This window comes from Urtica dioica, chromosome 12 (genome assembly GCF_054948205.1).
Source record: "Urtica dioica subsp. dioica isolate 48M chromosome 12, U.dioica_male_clone48M_v1_H2, whole genome shotgun sequence".
NCBI classification, from domain to species: domain Eukaryota; kingdom Viridiplantae; phylum Streptophyta; class Magnoliopsida; order Rosales; family Urticaceae; genus Urtica; species Urtica dioica.
In genome coordinates, this window is record NC_142767.1 from 20586189 (window position 1) to 20607482 (window position 21294).

Sequence of the window (21294 nt, forward strand, 5' to 3'; positions counted from 1 at the left end):
TTCTCTTCTTTTTTATTATTTAATTTTTATGAAAGAGACTTGTGTTGTAGCATGAAGGGTTCATAAGCTGCAACAAAAGGAAATGGTGTTTGGTGTTCCACGTAAAAATTATGATGTCACGCTCACACTCACACATTGAATTGGAAAATATTAATGTATTAAAGTTGTCAGAGATTTGTAGTTGATTTTAATAAATGTTCACAATTGTGACCATTTGATTTAATAATGATAAAGAGGGGTTTTATATTGAGAATGTCGACGAGAATATACATCATATACGTCAAACATAAAATTTAATCGGAGTTCGTACTAACTAAGAAGTGTAGTAGTGTGTGGGAACAATATAAATCTAATTTTTATTATATTCACGCCGTAAGCTCATAAGACGAAAACTCATATGGAGAATAAATCTCACGGATACCGATTTTTTTACGGTCATTTCAAGAATATTAAGAATATTGACTTCTAACCTTTCATAAACATTAATTTTAATATAAAATGTGAGCAACTATTCTATTCTATGAAAAGCATTTAAAAAAAAAAAAATTATATTCTATGAAAAGAAAAGAAAAAGGACACAGTTATTCAATTATTTGTTAGCAATAGCTATTTATAGTCATTTTAAGTTCGTTTCTACATCAATTTCTATTTTAGTGTAAAATTATATATAAATATAATTTTTTTATTAAAATATATATATATATATATATATATATATATATATATATATATAGAACGCTCAAAAAGCTTATCATTTTATAACAATATGAAAATGTAGACAGAGATATAAGTAATAAAATAAAAAAAATAAAAATAAAAAATAAAAACTATGGCTATTTGAATTTTGGACAACTACTGGAAGTTGAAAAGTCTGACAAGTTTTCTCTTCAAATACTCCAAAATGAGGCCTATAAATGGGCCATGACTTTTTTTCATTTCTCCTGTAGTTTATTGACAATATTGTCGTTTTACCAGCTGTTTGTTTTTTTTATTTATTTATTTTAAAGACAGCTGTCAGTGAGGATTTAAGCCGCGATTACCAATTAGTTTATGTTAAATACTCAATTGATGCTTTCAATTGTTTGTAGTTTTAAAGTAAATACTATTTAATGGCCCTCTATGATTTTAGGATTCTATGACTCTTTATATTTTTCTCTTAACAATTCACATTTATATAATTTAACAACTCGAAATGTTATTGATTTAGAAACAAATTTTTCTACTAATACTCTATGTTAATTTAACACTAAAAAAGATTATTAATTTGAAATAAATTTTGAACGGATATAAAAAACCTAGCTCAAAATATGAACATCCGCGTCCAAATCCATACTATTTTCCTCAAAATTATGTAACCGGGGTCCTTAAAATGCTCAAATATATTAGCATTTTTATGTGTACCAAAGTTAGTCCATTTTGACACAAATCGGTCTGGTCTATCAATCCCCGGAAAATAATAAATAAATTATAATATTAAAGTTAGGTTTTTTTTTTTATTCTTTTTGCATCAGTATTAAAGTTAGTTGTATGATTGTATCAGTGTAGTATGTGTTTTTTTTTTCTTTTCTTCTAATATACTTGAGACCCCACGACTTCGATTCAGCTCACTATACACATAATCTGATACAACATATTATAAGTTATAACAAAACCAAATATCGTTGAGTTGTGACGATTTGCTATAAAATAATTGTATTTTTTTATTGGGAAGGAAAACCCCCACAGACAATTTATAATAACAAACAAATAATATCAAGTCTTTCTTTATGCAATTATTCTAATTTATTTTACAGGTAAACCCGATGTTACAAATTAAAATTCAAACTAATTAAAATACATGAAACATAGAAACTACATCATAGCAAACGTAAATGTTTTGAAGCTGATTCTCTAAACAATTTTGAGATTCGTTCATATCAATATTTTAAGAGTTCATCATTTTTTTGTTCATAATTATGATTATAATTTCGTAACAATACTAAATGAAATGTTATATTCATTAATTACTAACGACTGTAATAATGTTCTTTTTTAGTTAAAAAAAACTTTAGCGTCTATATATACTGAAGCTAGATGAAGATATTGGCAATGATAATAAGCATTAATGTTTAAACAAGGTAATTTTTTTATATACTTTTTGTGAGTTTCTCAGCTCAATAAAAATGTGACCGACGAGTTTGACGAGTCGATGTTTGGGTTTAGATGTTACATCTTTCTTGGAAATTGTTTGTAGATGAGTACTTAATGTGCAATTTCATTGGGTGTTTCAATTTCAATTACAATTATTTTGTAAGTAAGTTGTTAATATATACAAGTTTTATTGGATTTGTTTGAATGTGTTCGTTTTAATTATTTGGGTTTGTATTATTATTTGTGTTATTTTAACCACTGTAAGCAATTATAAACATGAGAATATATGTAGCGTGACAGAATAATAGCGATGTTAACATACTAAATGATTATAAACATACAAATGAACAACGAATTAAGAAATAAAAGCATTTAGGGGGAGAATTAAGGGTACTAAAGTCAAAATTATTTATTTATAAGTAACTGTTGGAGAGAGAGAGAGAGAGAGAGAGAGAGAGAGAGAGAGAGAGAGAGAGAGAGAGGTGATTGTTAAGAAATAAACAGTACGTTAAATACTTACTAATAACAATAACACTCGTTGTTTTAAATAGTTATAAACCGATGCATAGTTAAGAGTTAAGGAAAGAAAATAGAGCATGAGAGAAAGAGGTATAAACAAAAATTAAAAAAAAATCATATTATTTAGAAGAAACGGTATGAAATAGTTAAACGATTACCCTCAATTAAAATTATAACTAAGCTATTCAAATAAATAAAGAACTATCTCAATTCATGCATACGGTTCCATATTATGAAGCATGCGTCATGCTTTTGTTTGAACTATTTTCTTAATTATTTAGATAGTTCGGGCTATAATTATAGGCATAGCGTAAAGAGTTTGAATGGGTTATATATCCAACTCTCCGACTTATTTTATCACTAATTAATAGGTTAGGAAAAAAATCAAAAGCTAGTTAAATTTTAAATCTAAAAGTCTTGCTACATAATTACAAGTTTTCAAAACTGAATTTAATTAAGGAACATATTCATTTTTTTTGGTCAACTAATTGACATTAGCCAATATGGCTGTTTTATATTCATTATAACTACTTTAGATTATCTATAACTCGCTCAATAGAGTGAAATTTAACAAAATAAAGTTAGATTATCTCAAATCGAACTCTATATCATACTATATGATAAGGGGATTGAATATGGGAACTACAAATAAAGAGATTCAATATTCACAAACTATATGATAATGAGTGAAGATATATAATATTTAATTACTTTAATTTATATTAAAATAATCCCAAAATTATCATTAATCTATATTATTTTATAATATATATATATATATATATATAATACTCTTAAAAAGATTTTATGTCATTCTAATTATATATTTGCGGTATGAAAATTAATTTTAACATGATAAAAAATAATAAGATAAAATAAAATACATTGAATAATGACAAACAAACTTTTAAATAAATTAAATGACGTAAATATATAATATGTTAGTATTTTATTCTATTATTTTAAAGTTACATATAATATAGTGTGTACATATATATATATATATATATATATATATATTTTCTATTTTTTATTTTTATTTTTATGTAAATTCACATTTATTTGAGAATCTAAAAAATAATTTTAAATACATGTAAAACGAATAAAAATATGTCGAATATAAAAGATACAAGTTAAAAGTATTAAAATAATAGATAGTTAATTTTGTTTATGTTAAGAATATAATTTTTTTTTGGTTGGATATGAAACTCTTTGATTTTAATATTATCAGAGCGTCATTTTCACAAAGTATAAATGACACCCCGAGAGCAAAAACGATAAAGCAAGCCCATACGTAAATCACAAGTTCACAAGCGAAGTCTTTTGATCAAACATCGAGTCAATTTTGACTCTTGACGCCAACTCATTTTGAGCACAAAACAAGCCTCGGCGCTAGTTCATTTTGGCCACAAAACAAGCTTCGCCTTCAACTTATTTTGGCCATCATATAAGGTTTTCTGCCAACTTGATGATGTCGCCAACCTGATAGCGTCGCTAATCTGATGACGCCGTCGACCTGATGGCGTCGCCAACTTGATGATGACGCCTACTTTATAGCGTCACCAACTTGATGACGCCAACCTTCTGATGGCGTCAACCCGATGGCGCCGTCAACCTGATGGTGCAGCCAACCCGATGACGCCATCAACCTGCCACGCGCGTCAACCTGCTGGTGCCTCCAACTTTAGGTGACGCGAACCTGATGGTGACACCTACCCGAGGTGACGCCAACACAAAGGCACCAACTTCATGGCGCTGCCAACCCGAAATGCCATCCACTCCTTGTTGCCGCCGACCCCAAAAATGCACTTAGAGGTAGTTGTCACCAATTCCTCTAGCCATGATGCCACCAACCTGCCCAAGGCTCCTTGTCGCCAACCTGCCAAGAGCTTCTTGCCACCAACCTGTCCAAAGCTTCTTGCCGCTAACCCCACTTGCCACAAGTCAAAACTCGCCTCCAACCTCTATTTACTTCAACTCATAATCAAGAGAAGTCTCAAGCCTCTATAAATACTCGTCTCAACTCTCTCTCAAGGTAAGTTCATCTCGACTTGAAAATCCTCTGTCTCTCTCTCACTAGAGAAATATTTCCTCGATCTACCCTTTAGAGATGAGATGAGACCCGCCACTTCTACTAATATTGAGCGTCGGGGAAAACACTCCGCGTCCCCTAATTTATGTTTCTTGATTCTCAGGTTGAATAATACGAAATACATGAAAATCATGAAGTACACGAAGGTTGACTATTGACGAAGTGACGAGGAGCTGGAAACCATGTTCCGGTGAGGCAAAAACGACGAGAATAGAAAAATTTCACCACACTTAATTTTACGTGCGATAATAAGGTATGACCTTAAATCGAACAACGAACGATTATAAATGTTAATCTAACAAGGCGATTAACAAATGAAAAATAGAGTTACTTATTCTATCGAGATGCCCTTAGGTCAATTTTCCAATTGCATTTTGTTATTATTATTGCTTTCCACTTAAGTCAATTTTACTATATTAAAGTATAAGCTAACTAACGCTCGAGTTATTAGATTACATTATTGACGTCCAACTTAAAAAAAAGCAATAAAAAGACTAAAATGGAGGAAATAAAAGGATCGGTCGTAAGTAAGACTTATTAAATATTAAATAAAAACGAAAAAAAAATCAACAGCTTTCAGACAAGTCTATCAATGTCTTTTAACTCAGATATATACCCTTTCTCTCTTTCTTCTTTTTGTCAACCGAGTTTCTGAAGTCAGAGAGAGAAAAAAATTCCATTTGAATCAAACCTCTTACGTTTCATATGTATTTAGGGTTTTGATTTGAGTAATTTTGAGGCTCAATAGGGATTCAGAGTCACTCAGATTTGTGCTTACAACCAACTCAGTGGCGATTTCGACTCAGCGAGTAAGCATCGTCTTTTTCACTTCTTGTTGTCTAATTTTAGCATTTTTTTTTATTATACAATATTTCGTCCTGTAAGTTTATTTCATCGAAAAAAACCCCGGAGATTTTGAAGTGCGAATCAGCAATAAGGCGTTGACATTTTCAATCTTCATAGTTGAAACTTGAAATTGCTGTGTTGGTTATGACTTATGATGATGTGAGTTTGAGGTCAAATGGATGCCTTGGTTGCTGTGTGATGGTAGTTTGGTAATTATTTATTTTTGCATTACCAAAATAAATAAGGAAATAAAATTATTTACTGGTTTTGTTTGCTGTGGAAATATATCGAGGATCAATGCTGTTGTCTCGTTTGATTTTTAGAAAGAAAAAAAAACTTTGAGAAAGTCAAACGGAGATGTTCTGATTTTGATCGTCTTTCTGTTCCTTTAAAAAAAAAAGGTGACTTGGGGTGAACATAATTTAGAAAATTTGAGATTGATGAAACTAAAGTAATTATTCGGTTTGCAGATCCGGGTTATTCAACTTAAAATGACTGAATCAAGTCGAAAAAAGAACTCAGTACTCAGCAAAGCTGTATAAATGCATAATTAAATATCATTTCGCTGATTTCATGCGTAGTCTTATAACCGCATTTTTTTTCCTCGTTGCAGGTTTTTTTTGGGGGCTCTTGAACTGGTCTTGAAAGTTTCATGACCTCATTGGCTTGCAAATACTAGTTTCTAGCGAATGGTTTTACTCTTAAAGTACACGGTCGGTGATACTGTTGAGCTTTAGTTGGAAATATGCCTACATGGTGGGGAAAATCGTCTTCCAAAGAAGCGAAGAAGAAAGTGGGCAAGGAGAGTTTTATCGACACGCTGCACCGGAAATTTAGGACCGCCTCCGACGGAAGAGCGGGCAGTGGAGCTCGAAGACGTTCCGGCGACACGGTTTCCGAAAAAGGATCTCGGTCCCCTGCAGAATCGAGATCTCCCTCGCCGCCGTCCAAACAAGTGGCGAGGTGTCAGAGCTTCGTCGAGAGGCCTCAGCCTCTTCCTCTCCCCAATCGAAATTCGCCAAGTGTCGGTCGTCCGGATCCCGGAATCGACCTGTCTGCGAAACCGAGATGCGAAAAGAGGTCCGAGTCGTCTGCGTTTTCGCTTCCTGAGCCAGCTTGTAGCAGCAGGGTAAATCCCACCGACTTGGACAGTGATTTGGAGAGTGATGATAATGATGATCAAGCTGACTCACATCGACGTAGTCCTCGGGCTGCTGATTATGACGATGGACTTAAAGCTTTCGCGGGAAACCCTTCCAGGTGAAGCTTAATTAACCCTTTTTCGCCGAATTCCACTTTAATTTGTGGGAAATAGCCAATTGAAATTAATGGATTCGCGAAATAGCCAAAGTTCGCCTAAAATTAGTGAAATAGCCAAAATTTACAAAATATGTGTGGTGTCAATAGGATTTCAGACAGTGGTAAATTGCTTGTATAAAAGTGTCAAATATTTTGTTAAAAACTTAAAACCTTGGCTAAACGGCTATTTTGTATGATTTCTTTCTATTTATTGAGATGATTAATCAATGTTGTTATTATTTCACTTTTTTGCCTCCTGAAGTGTGATGCTAAAAGATCAGCACCAGCCCTCTAATTCCTCCCAAATAAGCCCGAGGGAGTCGAAAAAACCAGCGAACCGTCCTTCTGGTAATCCCGTCCCGACGGCATCACCGAAACGAAGGCCTTTGAGCAGCCATGTCCCGAATCTATTGGTTCCTTACAACGGTGGATTTTGCAGCACTCCCGACAGTTCCAGGTCGAGCCCTTCCAGAAGCCCGATGAGAGGATTCGGCTCCGAGCAAGCGGCGAATTCCTTTTGGCCGGGGATTGGGTCCGGTCAATGCTCGAGTCCCGGGTCGGGTCAAAACTCGGGCCATAATTCCATGGGAGGAGATATGTCAGGACAGCTGTTTTGGCAGCAAAGCAAGGGTAGCCCCGAGTACTCTCCTGTGCCCAGTCCTAGAATGACGAGCCCCGGGCCCGGTTCGAGGATTCACAGCGGTGCGGTCACGCCAGTCCATCCCAGAGCCGGAGGTGCGCCTCTCGAGTCTCAGACGAGCCACCATTTGCCTCTGCCACCTGTCGTGATCTCTAATCCGTCTCCTTTCTCTCATTCGAATTCCGCGGCCGTGTCTCCTTCTGTGCCGCGGAGTCCGGGGAGGTCAGAGAATCCTCCGAGTCCCGGCTCTCGCTGGAAAAAGGGAAAGTTGCTTGGCAGAGGGACGTTTGGGCATGTTTATGTGGGTTTCAACAGGTTTGTCTAACAAGTTATTATATATATATATATATAATATTATCATTTATATTGGGCTAGGATATTAGGCAAGCGATTCACAATATATTCTTTGACCATTATGGAAGATGTTTGATTTGCATAACCTGAGTTTGTGTGTGTGTGTTTGTTTCACATTTTTGCAGTGAGAATGGAGACATGTGCGCCATGAAGGAGGTTACGTTGTTTTCAGATGATGCGAAGTCGAAGGAAAGTGCAAAGCAATTGATGCAGGTATCTCTCTCTCTCTCTCTCTCTCTCTCTCTCTCTCTCTCTCTCTCTTCTGTTTCTTAAAATTGGTGTTGATCCTCATCTTTCTGATCTGACATGGCATGGCAAGTACAGTATGAACGAGTTCTAATATTTATCTACTGGACAGGAAATCAGTTTGTTAAGCCGTTTAAGGCATCAGAACATTGTGCAATACTATGGATCTGAATCGGTGAGTTTTACACCAATTTCCATATTCCATATTTATTACCTAGTCTAGTGTATTTTGTATGTCAATTTCTACGTTCTACGATTACCAAATTCGGAATGACCTGTGGCATTACCAACTTACTAACCAACCGATATTAGTTAAATTTATACAAAGACTAGCTCCACTAGCATACAGTCCCGCACAGGAGACGATACCTGCACAACCCGGATTTCTAGCATAAGTGTGTTATGTTGATTTCTGTTGTGATATAACTATATTCGAGGCGGTTATTCACAAGTCTCAAATTATTGTAGTAGTAAAATTTTAATTACATGGTATCTGGACTTAATTATTGAAAAAACTGCGTATTTAAGTTACGAAGCATTCCTTCAACAGTTGGGAGACAAATTATACATTTACCTGGAGTATGTATCTGGAGGCTCAATCTATAAATTACTTCAAGACTATGGACAATTTGGTGAACTTGCAATTCGGAGTTATACTCAACAAATCTTGTCAGGCCTTGCGTATTTACATGCAAAAAATACCGTTCACAGGTGAATGAAATACCCATTTACGTTATGAGCATCTCAAGCTTTTGTTCCTTTTTTTAGTTCTTGTTCAAATACTAAGAATTCAGCGCAAAAGTCTTTTTAACTAAACATATATTGGTGTTAACTTTTTCTTGGAACAGGGATATTAAAGGGGCAAATATACTTGTTGATCCAAACGGCTGTATCAAATTGGCAGACTTTGGGATGGCAAAGCATGTAAGCTTAAGAACTATTTCCTTTTGTTTTACTTCTGATAAACTTAAATCTATTTTTTGCAATTGTGTAATACTTCTTGAATCTATAATCTGATAATTTTATGCAGATAACTGGCCAGTCATGTCCATTGTCATTCAAGGGAAGCCCTTACTGGATGGCACCTGAGGTGGGATTTTATTTATTTATTATTATTTAATTATAAAGTTTATTGGTTCTGCTGTTTTCTAGATCATTCCGTGACCTTTATTGCATATTTCATTACCTAGGTTATAAAGAACTCAAATGGACGCAACCTTGCCGTGGATATATGGAGCCTCGGTTGCACAGTTTTGGAAATGGCGACCACAAAGCCACCTTGGAGTCAATATGAAGGAGTTAGTACATTTACATTACACTATTAGTTGGAATGCATATCAAATTGATTACATTTTCGTCTCATAGGTTGCAGCGATGTTTAAGATTGGGAACAGCAAAGAACTTCCAGCGATTCCAGATCACCTTTCAAAGGATGGAAAGGATTTCGTGTATCAATGCTTGCAACGAGATCCACAGCATCGTCCCACGGCCGCTTGGCTTTTGGATCACCCTTTTGTGAAATATGCTACGCCATTGGAGAGGCTGATTATGAGCCCTAAGTCTTCCGATCCGCCTCCCGCGGTTACCACTGGAGTGAAATCTATGGTATGATGATCGATACCTCTAAATGGCTTTAGCTCTCTCATGTTTTGATATATGAAGGAAAAAAAAAAAACCGTATCGATTTTGGTATTTTCATTTGTATTTAAAAAGGTTATTTAATGTTGTTCTGGTTCTGGATGCCCTCATATACGTTGGAAATGCTGTGCTCTCCAAATCGGAATTTCTTCCTTACAAAATACTTTCAGACTGTATTCATGCTTTTTCTCTACTAATCATTGATAAGTAGAGGCTAACTAACTTCGTACCTTCTATATTAACCCTAACTTATCTACTTATTATCCTAATACCCCCGATATTCCAGGTTCTAACAGTTTGGTGGTAATTTGCAGGGAATTGGACAAGCTAGAAACTTATCCTCGTTAGACTCAGATAGACTTGCAGTTCATTCCACAAGAGTACTACAAACTTCTCCGCATTCCAGGTTTCTCTCTCTCTCTCTCTCTCTCTCTCTCTCTCTCTCTCTCGGTGATGAGTTTGATAAAATCACTTTTTAGAGTTACATGGGTTGACTTTTTTTTTTTTTTCCTTTCCTGAAATCTAGCGAAATCCCTATTCCAACGCGTAACGTTTCGTGCCCCGTATCGCCGATAGGAAGCCCTTTGCTGAACTCGAGGTCGCCCCGACACGGGAACGGAAGAATGACTCCGTCGCCGATCTCCAGTCCACGCAACACTTCAGGCTCGTCAACGCCTCTCAGCAGCGGCGCTCCGTTCAGCCACTCGATAAATTTGAGTCCCTACGGGAACGGCCCTTCCTACCACGATTCGAGCCCCGACATGTTCCGGGGAATGCAGCCGAGTTCTCGGGCCTTCTCGGAACTGGCGGCCTGCGAAAACGACATGCAGTTCGCTCGGCCCGCCCACGCAGAGTACGACGGACAATCGGTTTTGGCTGATCGTGTGACTCGACAGCTCTTAGGAGGCTCGGCCGCTAATGGCAATGCCAAAACGATCCCGTCTCTGGACCTGAGTTCAGCCTCGTCTTTGCCCACTCGGACACATTGCGTTTAAGATTTAAAAAAGAAAAGAAGATGATCATGGTCAGTTTATTTCACATTTCTGAATATACTAACGAAAGCTTAGCACCCGAGGCAGGACTGTGGGATGAGATGTAACTAACACGTGGCAAGTGGAGACAGGTATTTCTCTTGCCGATTATCTACGTTCATGATTCTTCATTGATGCTCGGGTAGAGAACTGTCACAAAGTTTTTGGCTTTGCCTCGGGGCATGGTTGTTTTCGTTCGAATACAGTTCTGTAATATAAAAAAGAATTAGTAGGTTCTAAAACTGAGAGGACCGTATATTTCTTTAGATATTCGGTATAGAGAAGAAAAGAGTATTACAATTTTTTTTATCGTCCCCTTTTTTTGACAGAGCAATCAGCATCTTTTTTTGGTGTTGCCCGGTCAAGTGTAACTTTTTATTTACCTTTCTTGATACATAATTTGTTGTAACTTATACTAACTGCATCACGGAATGAAGATCCTAATTACAAAGGTCCTCTCTACCTTTCGTGTCTATATATTTTAATGCTTTCCAATAAAGAAGATCTCGTTCTAAAACTATGAAAGCCATGCTAAGATACCTTAGCTTTCAGGCTAAATTGACATCATTAGCAAATACAAGAAGACCTTTATCCGTGACTATGTTCTCTTCATCTTAACCAAACCGATTAGTCCCATTTTATTTTCAGTGCTTAAATCGGTTTTTTCTTGCAAGGGATTATAGTTGTAATTTTTTTTTTAATTCTATTTAGAGTAATGTTTAAAATGTCGCTAGCCAACGATTTGTTTATGGAATCAGATTGCAAGAATATCAACAAAAAAAACTAGTGATTAATGGGGAAATGAAAAATTACCAAGTGATAAATTGGTTTTCGATATCTCAATAAATCTATCATCTTCGTCCTCTCTTTAAACCTACAAATCCCCTCTCTTGCCTTTCATTCTCTTATCCTTCATGAGCCACTGATCGCTCTCGTTTCCTATGCTTTATTATGCTTCATCCTCGTTGAATTTTAATTTTTTTTTAACTTTAAATAAAAAAACTCAATATTCACCAAAAGGGCTAATTTTGGAAATGTCGGATTTTCAACCAAAAACTACAAGAAGTCCAAATATAAGCCGTCTTTCTTTTCGTAAATACAGGAAAACTTTTTTTTTTTTTGATGGATTTCAAGCAACATTAGTGGGTAATCGGTGTATCGGTGTTGAATTATCCCTATATTAGGGTTTGTGAAATGTTACCCCATACAAAGTTAATATTCAATTTTGTCTTGTATATAACTGGTCTATTGCATATTTAGGGTTTTAGATCAAATACAAGGCGACGCCCAGATTTTTCTCCATCTCTCAGCAGTCGTAAACCTAAGTATCCCAGTAATATTATTTTCATCAATATCTCGTTTCCGTTCAGGCATTGATACTTGGCGCACAGTTCTTCCTGGATAATTATTCTCATTCTTGGATGATCAATTGGTTTGTAGGCAACAATGGCGGACGTAGCAAAGCCGCTGGCTTACATACCGGAGACGATCTTGAAGAAACGGAAAGTCAATGAGGAGACGGCTCTGAGAAGGAAAGCGCAATTAGAGCAGAGAAAATTTGCTGCCACTAGCAAGAAAAATAAGACCGAGTTTATCAAAAAGCCCGAGGAATTCGTCAAGGAGTTCCGTTACAGGGTAACGAAAAATATTCATTCTTTTTTATTTTCGAAATTATGGGTTATATATGAGATAGCTGAATTTGATGACTATTATCTGTCCAAGATTAAGAACCGTGTGTAATTTGAGTTGAAGTCCTCGGTTGTGGTCGAGAGTATTTGGGATGTATTTGGAGAAGGTTGGTTCAGAGACATGATGTCAATTGCTATTTAGGCATCAAGATTCGCTTTATCTTTGCCATCACAGTTTGTCAAATTTAGTGACAAGCTTACTGTTGTTTAGCTTTAATGTTTTGTTATTCTGCATTTCAGGAGGCAGATTTCCTCCGTATGAAGACTAGGATGAAGAGAAAGAGGCCAGAGTCATCCACCGGAAAGTCGAAGCTCCTCTTCATTGTCCGCATCCAAGGGTAATAATATATCTGTATATGTATTATAATTACAGTATGCTGTACCAGCTAAGAATATCTTACATTTATAAAATTGCGGTTTTTAATATATATGTATTATAATTACAGTATGCTGTACCAGCTAAGAATATCTTTCATTCTTATCACCTGTATCCATCAAGGCTCTGCTTTATAAAATTGCGGTTTTTAATATTCTTCAGAACAAATGACATGCATCCAGTAGTAAGGAAGACGTTGTACGACCTGCGATTGAGGAAAGTCTTTAGCGGTGTCTTTGTGAAAGTGAATGCGTCGGTACTTGAGAAGCTTCAAAAGGCTGAGCCGTATGTGACTTACGGGTAAGCCATATGAAATCTTTTGCATTTAAAGAAATGATTCATTTGTCAATATAGTGTTTGGGAAACTCAGTATGCTGAATCTACTTATATCAGAATGAAGCTTACTATATTCAATAATTTAGATAGACTTCTAGTCGGAAATGTTGATGGATCTTTAAGGATTTGAAGTTTCGCACATAGTTCTTCCTGGAGTCAAATTTCCTTTGGAATAATGGTTTCTAGGATTTTATTTGTGCGTATAGAAAATTTAGAATCCTCTCTGCTTGAGTCTTCCCTGGTGAATACCAATGGGGATGTGCTCCAATGTAATTGGCTTACATTTTTTCGTTATTGTTAAATGATCCACTTTTGTCTTGAGAGGTAGAACACCTGAAGGGATGATATTTTTAATAATCTTGATGGGGGTTTTTGGTGTCATAGATATCCGAATCTCAAGAATGTCAAGGAACTGATTTTCAAGAAAGGCTATGGAAACATAGATAAGAAGAAGGTACCCCTAACCGACAACAACATTATCGAGCAGGTACTAGACTCTAGAGCGTCAAATCTAAAATATCGTATTCTTTTTCAACAGAAGAAATACATTGTTTCAATACATGTCAAGTCTTATACAGCATTTACAAACTTTGCAGGAACTTGGGAAGCATGGAATTCTCTGCATTGAAGATATTGTCCACGAAGTTGCAAATGTTGGTCCACATTTTAAGGAGGTCACTCGATTTTTGTGGCCGTTTATGCTGAACAAGCCAGTAGAAGGGTTAAAAGGACTGAAGAAGACATATGAGCAAGGAGGAGAATCTGGAAACCGAGAGGATCAAATCAATGAGCTAATCGATAAAATGAATTAGGTTAAGGAGAAAGAGAAGCCAAGTTTTGAATTTTTTTTAATTATAAATTTTGATTTTATGTTAGTCTGTACATGGGGGGGGGGGGGTAAAACCGTACTCAAATTGTGTTGTAATCTAATTTTGATCCAAAATAGTAAAACAATTTTGTGATTTTTGATATTTTATAAGACTGCTTTGTCCCTCCACGGAAATGGGATGGCTCGAATCACTTGTGTGCCAAACCTCATTGATCTCCACTGGGCATTTCTTTGTGTCGACTGGCAGGTGTTGGATTCTATAATAATCACTCATTACCACGGTTTAATGTGTAGTAGTCGCTCGTGGTTCTCTGTAATTCACTCCTGCCTTGCGCTTCGGGCGGTAAAAAAGCAGCTTAAATTGGGCTCAGAAGTCCACCAAATGGGTAGTTTATTTGGCAATTGTTATAACTGTCGTGTTGATGATATATAGTCGGAGTTATGTAATCTGCTGCACTTCGTTAAGAATGGTAAGACACGTCAAGGATCTGTCCGAGTAGTTGGGATATTGAATACTGCCACACGCGCACATATATACATATATATATACTAGCTTAAATAAGAGGGACGTCGTGCAGTCCTTCGTCTCACCATCATCACGTCAGCTCGTCTCATCATCAGTTCGTCAACTCATCTCACCATCAGTTCGTCAGCTCATCTCACCATCATCACGTCAGCTCGTCTCACCATCATCACGTCAGCTCGTCTCATCATCAGTTCGTCAACTCATCTCACCATCAGTTCGTCAGTTCATCTCGTCAGCTCGTCTCACCATCAGTTCGTCAGCTCATCTCACCATCATCACGTCAGCTCGTCTCACCATCATCACGTCAGCTCGTCTCATCATCAGTTCGTCAACTCATCTCACCATCAGTTCGTCAGTTCATCTCACCATCAATGACTATCCAAGTGACGAGCCTCTTCGAACTGTGCAATCCAAGCTCGATTTCTTCATCATACCAAATCAAGCTTGAGGGGGGTTGTTCCACACAGGAACGTTTCTTCTAAAGTGATCTCGGAATTGTAAGGAACACAATTGTAGACACGAAGTTCACTTTTTTTTTTTTTTTTTTTTTTTTTTTTTTTTTATAATTATACAAGTGGTTTTCAGCTAATTAGAATAGCAAACAAGTATAATCCTTCAAATAAAAATAATCACTACGAACCTCTGGACGACGACTCAATCGAACAGAATCAATACACGCACCCAAGACTGTGTCTGACACTATTGAACCTTTAGGGCCTGAAGAAAAAGAGAGGAAAATTTTTAATCGTGCCCGAATGTCTTTAGTAGCAACTACATAACTTACCGTTGTCAACCATTGTATCTCTAAGGCAGTTGTATTGACACTCGAGCACCTCGGCTAAAATGAAAACGGCAATTAGCTTATTTAATACCATATAACTTCTAGCTCCTTTCAATTATATACAAAAAAATACAACAACAAAAGATTTAAACTCTACTTTCTTTTTGGTTGGCTTTTAATTATCAATGACCACCTAGACAATTACGGTCATCATTAACGGAATCAGGAAAAATATACCAAAAACTGAAACAGTCCAATATCTACCAGAATAAAACAATTGATTAGCAAGCTGGTAAGTGGCTACGATTCATATTAAAGCCAAACAAAGTATGACAGCTTCCACAATTTAATAACAAAATTCACACGCGCACATAATCTTGGGTTCCAATCCTGATGAAATGATAACAGTATAAAAAAAAAAGTGGATTATGTTTTGAAGTTCAAACTTCAAAAATTGCTAAAAAAAACTACACACATATATGTAAATCCGGAATTACGGTGTGTAAATAAAAACAAACAAGAATGTTCAGCTGCGTTAAAATCGGAAATCACCAAATACCGTTTAGATTGAAAAACAAAAAAGAACCCGTATATAACGGTACGGTAATAGAATATAAGAAAATGCACGTTGTACAGAAACACAGATGCACAGAATCTAGCTACCAAAGCATAACAAAATTTGGCTTAAGAATAAAAATATGCAAAGTAATAAGTTTCATGATCAATATATCATAAAACACAAGGTCCATAAAATTTTCGAACATTTTGATATAACTTCTAAACTTTCTAATGAAATCTAGTACTGGAAAAATTCAAAACATAGTTGTCAACTGAAGTAACTTATTAATTTTCTAAAAAAAAAAAAAATTACCAAAAGCTTTTGAATAACAAACCAATGTCAAAGTAATTATAATGAAAATGAATATTTACCTGTGAAAAAGTTTTTTTTTTTTTTTTTTTTTTTTTTTCAGGGGATGCCTACTTGTTCGCCAGTCTTTTTTTCACGATGACCCGAGTCAATTTGCAGATGTTGGAGGCGGCGTGTTAGGCTGCAGAGGATTCCACTCGAGCTGTAGAGTGGCCCAAGAAGGGTTGTCTCTGAACATTGGTAACGATATTTACTTTGATTCATTCAATTAGTTTTGGTAAATTGCTAAAATTTAGTTTGTATATAATTTTTGTCCTTAAGATGTATCCACAACGATGATTGTCCAACCTGGACCTGTGGTCGACTTCTTGATTGCTAACCAAGGGGTGCAAGATCCCTACAACATTGACTGGGCAAAGGTAATCGGAGTTTGTATGTAATCCTACGGCCGAGTTAATTAGATTTTCTCTTGACATGCCTCTTTTAACAGGCCAAGAGATCTCTCAAGAACCTGAGGGTTAGAGTTAGCCCTTCCAATTTGGAGTACAAGATAACAGGGCTGAGTGACTTACCCTGCAACCAACAAACGTATTTTCTTTTAGTTTTTCTTCAATCAGAAAACTTCTTTTAGTTTCCCTCTTATTGTGTTTGTTTAATTTTTTTTTTCTTCTAATTGATTGGGCCAACTCTTGTGTATGCTTGTTATCAGTTTTTTGCTGAAGCAGAAAAACGGAGACAACGATGCTGAACCTAAGGAAGTGACAGTAACTGATTATTATAGAAATGTCCGAGATACAAGTCTACAATATTCTGACAATTGTCCTTGCATCAATGTTGGGAAGCCCAAAAGGCCAACCTACTTTCCTATAGAGATGATTTGATTTGATTTGTTGTTACTAAGTCAACTTTGCATCCTGATGATTTCTTGTAATTGAGGTTTTTTTTTTGTGTGTGTACAGATGTGCAGTCCGGTTTCACTCCCTTGTTAAACAATTGTCACATGGATTCACTCCCTATCATATGTAAAACTAATGCTTTAAAAAGAGAACTAAAATCAACCCTTGTTAAAATATTAAAATCACAGTACAAACAACAACACTTGATACAACTCGGGTTCTCGTCAAATTTTTTTTTTTATCTCACCTGCTTGGCTATCTTACAGACCTGGCATTTCAAGTCTGTAGCGCTTCGGCGATCGATCCCGTGAGGCTCAGAACTTCGAACGGAGCTCTGTTAGCCAATTCCTTGACCGTAACAGGGCATGAATCTGTGGTCCAAAAGTGCGTAAACGCCTTCTCTGATGGTCCTGAACAAAAGCACAAACGAAACGTCACAGAGCTACACACGAAGCCACCGACTCAGACCTGGCATAATCATTAAAGAAATCTAGAACTGCTAAAACACAACTGGATACCAGAAGCATTAACCATTTGTTAAATCAATATGTGGGAATTTATTTTAAGTTAAAGCAACAATAGACAAAGGCAATTGAATGACCACTAACAATCCTCACAAAATCAGACTTACAAGCTTCAATTTAAATTCAATCAATAATATACAACGAAATCAATCGAAACAAGCACGATTTCAGAATCCCCAAATCAGATGCCAATTTCAAACCCTAGAAATAACAATTAAAAAAACCCTAATTTACAAACCTAAAACTCTGGAGGCCGACGACGAAGAGAGCGGAATCGGGCGACCAAGATTCTTCGGAAGCGTCGTTGCCAGCGAGGAAAGAGCAGAGGTCAGCGCGGCGGAGGAGGAAGAGTCCTGTCAAGTCGCGTAGAAGACTCGGAGCTCGTCGGCACTCGCGCTGTGCTCACGTCGGAAGCGCGTGTCGGGTGAGCGCGGGGACAGAGAGACAACAGGCGAGAGATAGAGATGGCGGCGCCTGGGCGCTGGTCGCGCGGTCGGCAGAGGCGCGCGCGCAGTCGGGGTTGGCGCTCGCGGGGGAGAGAGGAAGAGAGGACGAAGAAGAGGGAGCGGGTGAGAGAGAGGAAGACGGGAAAAGGGTGGTGGCGTTGTTCAGGAGAGAGGGGGCGAGAATCAGTGAGAGAAGAAGGAAGAGAAAGAGAGCGGTGAGGTGAGGTGAGGAAGAATGGAGAAGAAGAAATTGAGGAAGCAATTGAAATTGAGAACGTGGTAAGGATAAAACTTATATACGTGTAAAATTATAATTGGTTTATGTTATGAACAGTAAATGAACAGTAAACCATCATTTTGATTTCTAAGTATAAAGTAGAGATATTATATATATATATATATATATATTTTTTTTTATGTACTAAAAATCTAAAAAGTAACATATATTGTTAAAATCTGAAAACTGAGGTCGAATATATAATCCATTGCACACTTTCAAAATAAAGGCAGGGTCTCCATTGGAAATTCCCTAAAAACAAATATTATATACAATATTCGTTTACTCTCATAAAAACCCCATATTGCTATCATTTGCTAACTATAATATGAAACATCTTCACAGAGAGGGGAAAAGAAGAAAAGAAGAAGAAGAAGAATATAAGGTCTATAACAAATGTATTATTATTATTATTATTCAATATACGCTATATAGGGTAAACTCTAATACCTATGTAAGATGACATGAACAAATTATGATTTTGATGATTTTGTCAAATTCTCACTGAAATCCCAGAGCTTCTTGGCCAAATCTAAATCCGCGGCTTTTGAGCTCGTTTCCGAAATGTTGCAATCAACAAAATATTTTCCACTCACTCCTTTCACCTGCGGAGCCAACGCCACATAGCACGTCGTTGCAGCTCCCTATAACAATATTTATAATGAGTGAAATTATATTAACAGAATTGTGATTTATGTATCTTATTTATTCATAACATAATATATTGGACTTTTACCTGCTCAACATTTTTCATAACATATTTACCGAGGGTATTAATAAGGCCTGCAGGGACAAAAAAAAAGGAGGTTATTTTGCTTGCTCTATAGAAGAAAAAAAATGAAAATTTTACTTCGAAAAAAGTATTATTTACTCCTGGAAATTCCAGTGTGACGGAATAGATTGGTGACTATTACACCGGGGTGAAGTGAATTCGCGGTTATATCAACCCCGTCGTCCTGGGAAAAAAATTAATAAAAGAAAATAAATTCAAAATTATAACTTATTAAGACAATGTAGAAGTAGAGAAGAGTGTTGTTTTGCCTTTAACCGTCTCGAGAGCTCGTTTGCATGCAAAATATTGGCCAGCTTTGATTGTCCGTATGCTGCTCCGCTGTTGTACCTGAAAAACTCCAACATTTGGTAGTCGATAAACATGTTGTGATTTAAGTATTTATTTATTAAGGCAGGGTATTTTTTTTTTTGATACCTTGATTCGTCGTTGATCTTGTCAAAGCAAATTCCCTCGGAGTAAGAGAAGCGATGAGCCATCGAAGAAAGATTCACGATCCTTCCTTCTCTTTTGCTTTCCTCGGCGCTTTTCTTCATTGTGTCCAACAACAAATTTGTCAATAGAAAGTGACCTACAAAAAAAAAAAAAACAAAAATTAATCGACAGGATTTCATCGTAGTGATTCTAATTAAAATAAGTACCTAGGTGGTTCGTCGCAAACTGTAGTTCTACGCCGTCTTTTGAAAGCATGAATGGTGTTGCCATAATGCCTGCATTGTTACTTTTGAACAAAAATTAACTAAGTTAATAAACGTGACATTAAGTGAAAATTTGAGAGAGGTAAATATTATTAACAATGAGTTCTCTTCTCACACAAGGATGTTGAGTGGTTGACCGGTTGACTTGTAATCAGAGGCAAACTTCCGAACAGACGAGAGCGAAGCGAGGTCCAATTCCATGGCGTCAACTTTAGCTTTTGGAATTTCTTTGACTATCGATTCTTTGACTTTTTTTCCGGCTTCCAAATTTTTCACAGCCATCATTACACGGACACCGCGTAATGCCAAAACCCGCGTAGTTTCGGCGCCTATGCCACTTGATGCTCCTGTAATTTTTTTTTTTTTTCAATGCATACCAATAAATGTAAAAATGTCCAAAATGTGATAATGTAACAAGTTACAAGACTAGTAAGAACTTCTATTAGAGAGTAAACATATAATTTTTATGACATGTCGGCTCCACCATTGTAAGTGAGGCAATAAACTTGAAAAAATATTCCTATCAAATTGGGTTCATCTTTAAAACAAGTCAATGTTTAAAAGAAAAAAAAAATCTCGTTTGACCAGTGTACCCTTAATTTTTTTTTTTTTTTTTTTTGTGACACAATTGAGTAAAAATCTCAATTTCATGACTTGTGACACTGATAAGTCATATATTTTCAAATTTACGATGGTGACAAGAGATTTTAAAGTGATTTTTTTTTAGATTAGAAATTCACTACCTCTCAAACTGATCTGATGAATGGATATGGTTAGAAAGTAAGTTGAGTTTCAAAATAGAAGTAATATTGTAGCGATGATAAATATAACACTAGACTAAGGATATAATGGTAGTTTAATACTGTACAAACATCACACTGAAATTATGGGCATAAATGTCCAAAATATGTAAATTATGACCTGTGACAATGGCAGTGAAACCAGATCCATCATATCCTTGAGTAACTTCCTCTCCCGTACAAGATGATGCGAAGCCTGATGAGGCTTTTCTTCTCCTAAAAAACCACATTCTTTCTCTATTTTCCTGTAAAATGGACAGTCTAATTATATAACCTCGCTTTTTGAAGAAAAAAAAAATGGTTGAAGAACGAAAAATGGGAGTAATTGGCACCCAGTCAGTACGATGAATTTAATTTAATAAAATTATAAATTTTCCTTCCTCTTTTTGGTGGAACATGTTCTGCCAGCTCATCTCTGAATTAATGACCACCCAATTTTGCCATTTCTGTATGGCCCCATGTTTTTTTTTGTCCTGCTTATAAATCATATTTTCTTTTGCTTATCAATTAAGCTAGCCCCTCCCCCTAAACATATTGGAGTAATCTGCCTTAGTTTTTTGCACGGCTAAAAAACGATTTTGACCTAATTGCAGACGGAATCAATCAAACAAGCAAAAACGTAAAGTAAAGAACACAATCAAATTTTTCCGTGCTTCGTCCAGAG

General features: G+C 36.2%; 3 protein-coding genes across 4 annotated transcripts; 2 read left to right on the forward strand and 1 right to left on the reverse strand.

Annotated features, from left to right (window-relative positions):
* Positions 1-5324: 5324 nt before the first annotated feature.
* LOC149380158 (mitogen-activated protein kinase kinase kinase YODA-like) lies at positions 5325-11257 on the forward strand. 2 transcript variants are annotated; one of them, XM_089602912.1, is made up of 13 exons: positions 5325-5550; positions 6201-6847; positions 7149-7841; positions 8006-8093; positions 8239-8301; positions 8677-8837; positions 8975-9050; positions 9157-9216; positions 9317-9424; positions 9492-9731; positions 10079-10170; positions 10291-10788; positions 10888-11257. In XM_089602912.1, the coding sequence occupies exons 2-12, from the start codon at positions 6333-6335 to the stop codon at positions 10757-10759; spliced, it is 2565 nt and encodes an 854-aa protein (XP_089459038.1). In that variant the 5' UTR covers positions 5325-5550; positions 6201-6332; the 3' UTR covers positions 10760-10788; positions 10888-11257. The 2 variants fall into 2 exon arrangements, with proteins under 2 accessions (XP_089459038.1, XP_089459037.1); XM_089602911.1 differs by having other exon boundaries at positions 10291-11257.
* A 732-nt stretch (positions 11258-11989) lies between these two features.
* On the forward strand, positions 11990-14212 carry LOC149380159 (large ribosomal subunit protein uL30z-like). Its single transcript, XM_089604184.1, has 6 exons — positions 11990-12128; positions 12236-12430; positions 12724-12821; positions 13022-13159; positions 13580-13682; positions 13792-14212. Exons 2-6 carry the CDS (start codon positions 12242-12244, stop codon positions 14005-14007), a joined length of 744 nt encoding a protein of 247 aa, XP_089460310.1. The 5' UTR covers positions 11990-12128; positions 12236-12241; the 3' UTR covers positions 14008-14212.
* Positions 14213-18549: 4337 nt separating this feature from the next.
* LOC149380160 (short-chain dehydrogenase TIC 32, chloroplastic-like) lies at positions 18550-21054 on the reverse strand. The gene is made up of 8 exons (XM_089602998.1): positions 20752-21054; positions 19946-20177; positions 19774-19853; positions 19550-19703; positions 19384-19462; positions 19214-19298; positions 19079-19125; positions 18550-18986 (listed from the first exon to the last, which is right to left on the reverse strand). Exons 1-8 carry the CDS (start codon positions 20858-20860, stop codon positions 18816-18818), a joined length of 957 nt encoding a protein of 318 aa, XP_089459124.1. The 5' UTR covers positions 20861-21054; the 3' UTR covers positions 18550-18815.
* Between the last annotated feature and the right edge of the window lie 240 nt (positions 21055-21294).

What these genes read in the sequence shown, in the direction of transcription:
- LOC149380160 (XM_089602998.1), bottom strand. Translation starts at nt 20,860, where the DNA reads ATGTGGTTTTTTAGGAGAAGAAAAGCCTCATCAGGCTTCGCATCATCT. An exon ending in CAACCACTCAACATCCTTGT is followed by an intron (nt 19,854 to 19,945) that starts GTGAGAAGAGAA and finishes TTTGTTCAAAAG; the next exon opens with TAACAATGCAGGCATTATGG. An exon ending in AGCTCTCGAGACGGTTAAAG is followed by an intron (nt 19,299 to 19,383) that starts GCAAAACAACAC and finishes TTTTTTTCCCAG; the next exon opens with GACGACGGGGTTGATATAAC.
- LOC149380159 (XM_089604184.1), top strand. Translation starts at nt 12,242, where the DNA reads ATGGCGGACGTAGCAAAGCCGCTGGCTTACATACCGGAGACGATCTTG. An exon ending in GAGCCGTATGTGACTTACGG is followed by an intron (nt 13,160 to 13,579) that starts GTAAGCCATATG and finishes TTGGTGTCATAG; the next exon opens with ATATCCGAATCTCAAGAATG. An exon ending in ACAACAACATTATCGAGCAG is followed by an intron (nt 13,683 to 13,791) that starts GTACTAGACTCT and finishes CAAACTTTGCAG; the next exon opens with GAACTTGGGAAGCATGGAAT.
- LOC149380158 (XM_089602911.1), top strand. Translation starts at nt 6,333, where the DNA reads ATGCCTACATGGTGGGGAAAATCGTCTTCCAAAGAAGCGAAGAAGAAA. An exon ending in GCAAAAAATACCGTTCACAG is followed by an intron (nt 8,838 to 8,974) that starts GTGAATGAAATA and finishes TTCTTGGAACAG; the next exon opens with GGATATTAAAGGGGCAAATA. An exon ending in CTTGGAGTCAATATGAAGGA is followed by an intron (nt 9,425 to 9,491) that starts GTTAGTACATTT and finishes TTCGTCTCATAG; the next exon opens with GTTGCAGCGATGTTTAAGAT.